At 39.8% G+C, this 8,112-nt stretch overlaps 1 protein-coding gene across 2 annotated transcripts in view; it reads right to left on the bottom strand.

Annotated features, from left to right (window-relative positions):
- Positions 1–426: 426 nt before the first annotated feature.
- The window catches only part of LOC104501124 (H(+)/Cl(-) exchange transporter 4), a 24,910-nt gene continuing 17,224 nt past the window's right edge, over positions 427–8,112 (bottom strand). For both annotated transcript variants that reach the window (XM_010144880.1, XM_010144881.1), the window contains 3 exons: positions 7,556–7,742; positions 4,746–5,144; positions 427–647 (listed from right to left, as the gene is read on the bottom strand). In XM_010144880.1, the coding sequence (XP_010143182.1) occupies positions 427–647; positions 4,746–5,144; positions 7,556–7,742 (807 nt within the window). The remainder of the gene's footprint in view (positions 648–4,745; positions 5,145–7,555; positions 7,743–8,112) is intronic.

The following is an 8,112-nucleotide window of genomic DNA, read 5'->3' as shown; positions in this document are numbered from 1 at the left end:
CCAGATCATTATAAAAATATTAGAAACAGGCACATTCTTTGCGAACAATGCTACTTGCCATATCTGCCTCTGTTGAATACTGAATGATATTGGGAATCAGAATAGTTTGTTTTATATTTATCTTTACCTTATCTAAATGACAATACACTAAGGATTTGGGAGACCAGAATGAAACAAGACACCCAGCAAGCACCATTTTGGTTCTGAGTCTGACTTCTTTTGCTGCCCTGGAGAGACACTGGGAGAGCTTCCCTTATGCTTCCATTCATAAAACAGATAAAATCAAAGAATTCACTTGACTGTCTCAGAGGTGCTGATTAATTAGCTACTGTTTGTACTTATCTTGAAACAGGAAAAATTGTGGGTTTATTAATGCTGAAGAAAAATGTCCTGAGATTTTCTAAGCATGTTTGACTCAGCATCTACTCACCCACTGCGAGTGACAAGACATTGCCGGAGTCCGAGTTTCCGGAAAATGTCTACCACGGTCTCCATTGGCGTGTGGTCAGTGACAGTGAAAGGGCTCAGGTTGAGAATACGACGCAGCTTTAGTGGATGGGGACTGTTAGGTGGCAGTTCTGGGGGGTCTTCAGTGAAGTACACAATGGAGTTGCTCACCACCCCATCCTGACGCTGTCGTGCATTTTCTATAAAACAGGAAGATCAAGGCAGATAATGAGTTAGGCTTGGTAACAAAACAAAACAAAAAATATACTGTCCTTTGGAAAGCAAAGGTAGTAGCTGCTTTTTTAACACACTGAGGTTCCAAAAGTTGGAGTTATTGAGCAAATTTGAATTTCCTTGAGACATTGGTCCCTTGAAGCAAATATAAGTGATATTTTTATGAACGCATGCTTTTGCTTGGTTGGGATGATGCATTTCTGAATAAATAAGCAGCTCATTACATTCACAAACATGACTAATCCAACTTCTGTCAAACTGAAATGACTGTATGTCATTTCCTCCATTGTGACAATCACAACTGAAACTTCTATTATATATCTGAAGAAGTGGAGTCAACAGCTGCATATGGTTCCAGCTGGCTTGGAGCAGTATGCTTGTACCCAGACTTCTCAGTGGAGTGGAGGAAATCTGGGCACAGTGAATGGATTTATGAACACAAAGCAAGGCAAAGACAAATTCACGTCTCAGGGATCTGGGAGAGGTGTGGGTTCCAGGTGTTGCAGGGTGAATTTTGTGGGTTTGCACTGAATTCCTTAAATAGAGTTTAGAGTTCTAGATTTTAAAAGGGCAGAAAAAAATAACATCCTACTTAAAGGAAAGTAGTAAAGTGAGGAACAATGTATAGCAATAGATGAGTTTGATACCCTTTTCTCAATAGCAGATATTTGATCACTTTCAAAAGTTCAAAAGCTATCATTCATACTTCATCAAACAATGAAGTGAACTTCACACTGTATCTGAAGCTTACATGATCAGCATAAGCCTTGTACTTTAAAGCATGCTCCAAGAAGAACTCAGCATTGGCGTAGTTTACCTCATTTCTATTCAACACTACCAGGCATAAACAATATGAGAGATGAATTTCCAAATGACAGACAACTTCTTTCTCCCCAGAATAAGCATATCATGTGTTTGGCTCTGAGGGTTTAACTCTTACTTTTTTTTTTTTTATTTTTTGTATAAATTCTTGGAAATGGTTAGAATGGTTATCTTTGATTAATATAGGTTGCTTCTGTTCTTGAGTGGTACAGCAAATCAGACATACTCAAAGCTTATGTGTATTTTCTTAGAAGTCATTGCCATCAATCAAATTGCAGAAACCTGCTCCTGTGACTTGTAATGTGTAGACAGTAATGGTTTCCAACGTGTTCCAGCTGCATTTTTTTTGCCTTTAATAATCATTGTCTTCTAATATTTCTGGAACTGGAGCCGTGCTGGCTCAAACCTAATATCAGTACAGTATATGATTTCCAACCTTCTCACCCCACATATTACAAGCCCTACTGCAATTTATAGGAATCTTGCTAACTTTGTCTCATCTTGTTTTGATTCATACATCTAATTTCTATTCATACATCTAATTTCAAGTGTGAATATGCCTGCATAGCTCTTTGATATATGATCTGTGCTAAGAGGTAACATTAATCAAACTGAAGGTAACTCCCACCCTTCGATAAAAACACTTGACAGCTAGGTATTTCCTTCTTGAAGCTGCACCCAAAGCGAAAGGCCCAAGCATTTCAGTAACCACATTGCTGTTCCCAAGGCAGCAATGACCCTAGACAACAGTGATTAGCCAAAGCCATGACTTCACTCCGCAAAGTCAAACTTCTCTCTGGAGAAATTTGGATAATGTAGTACTATTGAGCAAATTCAGTGGCATCAGAAAAACTGTGGACTTAGTATGCAGCCTCACTGGATGGGGGAGTAAAGGTAAAACAGAAGAACAGGTCATTTTTACAGTCTGTGGGTAAGAAAACCAGATACAGCTTAACAGAAAGAGCAATGCAAACGGATGGCAATGTCTGGTTTTACAGAGCAATCTGTGCAGAGGGCTCTTGTCTTAGCTATAGAGTGAATTAATTCTCCCAAGCGTCAAACGACCTCTCATATTAGTTCACAGCCTATATTAACTATGTTGCTCTCTCAGCTCCACAGTGGGAAACGTACATTATACAGACCACCTGGCTTGTGCCCAAGACTCTGCCTTTTGCACGATGCCTTTGAAGCTGGCCAAATTTAAGAAGAGCTTTACAGGGTCAAATACTGCTCTCTGCAAGACTGCAAAGTAGGTGCCATCTAAAATGTAGACACCTATTCCCAGAGGGTGCCCATCTGACCTGCCTACCTGCTCAACAAGGACCAGTGGAAGGACGCAATACTCCTGAAGGCGCTTCTGAGCAATGGGAATTGCAATTCTCATTTACTTTACAGGGACTGGATGCACCTCTAGGCCATGCATAGTGTCCACTTGGTAAGAAAGAAATGACGTAGGGGTAACCCCGAGGCAAAGAGCTTTGTGTGAACAGGTATTTCACAGGACTTCTAGCAAGCCCATTCAGCCATGCTGCCATTTTATGACCTGAATCAAAAAACTCTGTTCCTTGAACTTCTCTGACTCCTTTCAGACAGTGTCTGATCTTGCTACTTTTAAAGTGAGAGCTCTGCACCTTCAGTCCATGCCGTTTTACCACTGACATACCTCCCTGCAAGGGAGATGCAAAAGGCTGTGTAGTTAAGATGGTAAGCAAGTGTTACAGCCACGACATGGCACAGACTGTGTAAAAGCCAATCTCAGGGTAGGCTAGAAAACTTCTCCCAGGGGAATGCAGAAGACATTTGAAAATAATTAGTAAAAGCAGGATAAAATACAAACTATTTTATAAATAGTATCAGCTCTTGGCGTTTTCATATTTGGTGAGGTTTCAAACATGTATTTACTTTCCTAGCTTGGCCATACAAGGCATCCTTTGTTACTACCAAAAGAAGATTAAGCCTGTGAGAACATCAGTTGTTTGAAGGAAGTATTTCAGCTAGCATCCTTGGACTTCATCTTGGTGTCTTTAAAATCCTCTTTTACTGAGATTGGTACACAGAGGATCATAACTTCATGGAGATCTTTTTTTGCTTATTTTTGGAGAAGGGAGTATGAAGCAACAAGTGATAGTGGGATTTAATGAAAAAGTTCATTCGCCACACTCCTTGGAAGTTAAATTACAATTGTACAATTAGAGGAGCTGTAGCACTGCCAGTAAGTCCTGTTCTGTTTTCCTATGTTTCGAGAAATTAGTGACATAACTAAATGCAAAACTAATTCAGTTCATAAACTATTTTCTCTAACTGAAATGACAATGTACACCACAGGAGGGAAAAAATGAGAAAATTATTTCTTACTGCACTACATTTTACGGGAAGAAAACTGGGCTCTGTCATTTCTTTTCTTCTTCTGCATGCAGTATTGGTGCAGCATGGATGACTTTCTGCTATGGGATGAGAAGAGGGGAATCAAGTAACAGCTGAGTGTCCTTACATAAATGAATATAAATTTTAGGTCTAATCACTTAGACTGAGTCTTTTTCCATCCATGAGATAAAAATAAATATGCATTTTTTTAAAAGGTGGGAACACTTGCTTTCATCCAATATACCTGTCTTTTCAATCCTTATCTAGCCATCAGGCTAACAGGAAGGGGCCTGATGGATTAGATAATGACCTGGACTCAGCTCTCAGATAACCAGCCAGCTATCCAATGGATTCTTGACAAAACTCAGTCATCTTTACCTAACAACATCCTCCACTGAAAAGCTTTCCACGCCTACTGCAAAAGGCCTGCATGTGAGAAAAAGTGAGATAGGGCAACAGAAAGAAGCACAAGGACTTGCACTTTGTCACAGGGTGACAAAGGTTTACAGTTGCCCCAGCTGCTGATGGCAGTCCATGGAGACTGCAGGAAGCTCAGCACTGCAGTGGCTTTTGATCTGGTTCTGACAAAATTCTGGCCTTATGAGTCAGGTTTATCCCTGCAGCCTCTAGCAGAATCATATTGTACTATTACAAGTGACAGCAAAATTAAGCCCACAAAAGTCAAGCCTACAAAAGTCTACCAGGTGGTGTAATGGAATAGAAAATCTTCCATCTATGAGTCCTAACAACTAGCAAAACCCAGACTTCGGGAAAAAGTTTGGGTCAGTTCTTATTTACCCATTCTTCAAGATGAATAACATTGGTAACATCCTACCCTATCGAAATCAAACTTGCATGTACACCAATACTCTACTCACTTATTGCAAGAATCAGCTCTCGTCTCTGTGCAAATCCAATAAGTCTCTCAGAGTCTTTCGAAACCACTACTGGAAAGCCATTGTAATCAGTCTCCTTGATTAGTGTCTCAACATCCTCCACCGTCATGCTGTCCTGAGTCAGGACAGAGAGAGGAGCTTCACCACGCCTTGGTCTCATGACGTCTGTTGCCAGGGTTCGGTGGGTGAATTCATCCTTCACATCCAGAAAGGGGTAACCATTCAGATGAATGTGAGCTTCGTAGATCCCTTCTTTCCCAAAGGCATCTGCCACCCACTTGCTTGTGACAGCTGCAGCCATAAGAGGTACGATGTACTCCAGGCCTCCAGTTAGCTCAAACATAATCACCACCAGAGAGACCGTCATTCGGGTAACACCACCTGCCAACAAGGAAAGCAGTCAAATTGCTAGTGCTCTTGAAATATACGTACTAAGCAACTCATTTATATTTTTGCCTCTTACAGTCACAAAGGCAAGAAATTATTTATGCGGAGTACTTTGTCCTTATACTTTGTGAAGTATTTTTGGGCCTATTTCACTGAAGAAAGAGATTTCTCATTTACTGCAATTTTCATCGAAAAGATTGAGTGAACTTGCTTGAGCCAAAGATGCTAACATTTCGAAGTAAACAATGAATACTAAAAGACTGAGCTATCAAACTAAAAAGCATGCCTAAGAATCAGCTATACTGGATGCCTAAGAAATTAAAACTGAATCCTGCCATTAGCCTTCTAAATGACTCCAAGAATCAGCTAAGTTCTACGGCTGGGGCATTCAGAGCTGGCCTTCACATTGGTTTGCCTATTGCCTTCATGCTGAAGAGAAAGCTGAGCATTATCTTTGAGCGTGACGCGGTTATAAAGTCCTACATAAGGATAGTTTAGGGCCACTGCAAGAGCTATGTTACAGCTTAAACCCTAATTTTTGATATCAGTATAACATACATTTTGAACTGTATACAACTTGGTTTGAGGCCATCTAGGCATTGCTAGACAGTGTTGCAGCTGTGTTTTTCAATCTAATCTTTCTGTATCAATTTCATAAGCAAGCTCCTTACTCCTTCAGTTTACATTAAAGGATAAAAATAATCACATAACTGCAGACAAGTGTGTATGTATCACTGAATTATTAGGTAACATTTCTTTGCTGCTGTTCAAAAGGTAAATGTAATAAATTTGCAATTTTTAGGCCTCAAAATACCACACCATTTTAGATGAGAGAAATCAGAAACAGGTCATTAGAAAATGCTTTTAATCTAGCAGCATACAGGAAAATTAAACCGTTGTTGACTATTTAACATAATGATCCGGATATTACTTTCATCTGAGGAATGCCTTAAACTTCTGACTCTTAAAAGCTGAGAGCAGACACCAGAGTAAGGAGTATTTAATACTTACTGTAAATCTCTTACTCTAAGCAAGACAGGGCTTAAGAATGAGCAGTGACCATTCTGCTGTATGTTTCTTTCGTACTATTAAATTCACTGCACCTCGATTTGGACCTTTTAAAAGACAAGTAATTGCTGACTATCAGATCACCTTGAATACAAGAGCAAAATTTTTATCAGTCATTTCTTTTATGAACATTAAGATCATTTATAGACATTTATAGACAAGAGGAAGTGTCCTACTCTTTTTGATAGTAAGATCCACCCCAGCTATTTTATGTGTCTACACTACTGTAGGGGTTCACATCCAAAGAGGTGATCCAGATTGCCTTTATAACCTCTGGAGAGGCCAAATTCATCTGTTCATTTGCCTGGTTTTAGAGGTTTATTGCCAGGTAAGACTGATCTTTCCGGTATCTCATTTTTCTGTTTTGACTGTGAAAGGTATCAATATAGTTAGCGCTGATGTTGATGTCTACATCACAGACATGAAATTTAGACAAGGAAATTCCACCCTTCCTTCCTCTATAACTGATCGCTCAAACGGTCCTGCTTTTCTAGGACGAGACTCCAAAACTGAAACCCTTCCAGCTCTTCCCTGAGTACCTCTTTCTATTTCAAATCTATTCCATTACATCAGTCCTGTGTAATGCCCCTCCACTATTATTTCATCATCTAATGATGGTATCAACAACAACAACAAAAGGAGGTAGAACATACCAGTACAGAAGAGGAAAGATACGATCAGGCAAACACATGCTCAGACAGTACACCTGTAACATTCCTATTGCATCTATGACTAGAAATTTTGTACGTGAGCTATTATTCAGTGGTCTTATTTTAATAGTTAACAGATCATTCCCGTTATATCCAATAAATCCTATTAATTGAGTGTAATCAGATAATGGCCCATGGTCAAAATGAAAACTAAAATACAGCCCATTTTACCATAGTGTGACACAATAAGCCAAAATAAGACCCAGAGTTTTATCTCTGTGTAGCTTAAAATTTGACCAGAACTGAGAAATTTGTTTCCTGCACTGAAAGACAGTACAGTCTAAACAAGAAAGTAGTTTTAGTCCAGCCACAGTGGATTTCATTACATCAAAAGAAAAAAAAATACCAAGCAAAATCACTCCTTAGAAACTTAACTTTAGTTTTTTTCTTTCCTTCTGTGAGCTGTTTGGCAGATAACAAAAAATAGGCATTAGCAGTTGCAAGCCTCTCAGTTGTTGACTACAGAGACCATTGGAGAAGGCTGCCCATACTTTAGTCCATCACATCTTGATTTTGACCTCTATTAGGTACAGAAACGCCAGCATAGCATGGCACCTAACACAAACACAAAACCCTCAGAACATTGGTGTTATTCATGCACGAGCCAGTGATCAGCTGGTACTGTACCCAAGCAAGCTGCTGCTCCCACCATAGCATAGAGTCCCGGTGTGACACAGTCTGCCCCAGGTCTGCACCAGTTCCTGAAGATGATCCAGTCATGATGATGATATGCCAACTGCTCTACTCCAATCCCAACCATCCTCCCAGCCATGGCTCCCACAGCCATGCTGGGAATGAAGAGGCCTGAAGGAATCTTGAATAAAATATACACACATGAGCACCTTGACAAAAATTGCTAGTAATGAACTTACTGATCAAACAATTTATTATTAGCAGTAGGAGAACACAGTTCCCTTATTAAATGCTGGCTCAGAAGGCCATGGCCTTATGGCAGCATATAGTGATGTTCCCCATGGTCTGAGACAGGTTTCTGCAGTGACTGAGTTTGCGTGGCTACAGGTGTAGTAACAGCTGTATAAAATGTTAGGGCCTTTTTTTTTTTGGTAATTTTGAAACCGACCTGCTGCATCACAATGAATTTGATAGCAAAATGGTGTTTCTGAATATTAGTCTGCTTTTAAAGTTGAGTTGCTCCTGGGTTTGCCTTTATTGCTTTCTCAGCA

Source organism: Buceros rhinoceros, unplaced genomic scaffold, assembly GCF_000710305.1.
Source record: "Buceros rhinoceros silvestris isolate BGI_N320 unplaced genomic scaffold, ASM71030v1 scaffold6051, whole genome shotgun sequence".
Classification (NCBI taxonomy): Eukaryota; Metazoa; Chordata; class Aves; order Bucerotiformes; family Bucerotidae; genus Buceros; species Buceros rhinoceros.
This window is presented reverse-complemented; position numbering and strand designations above follow the sequence as displayed.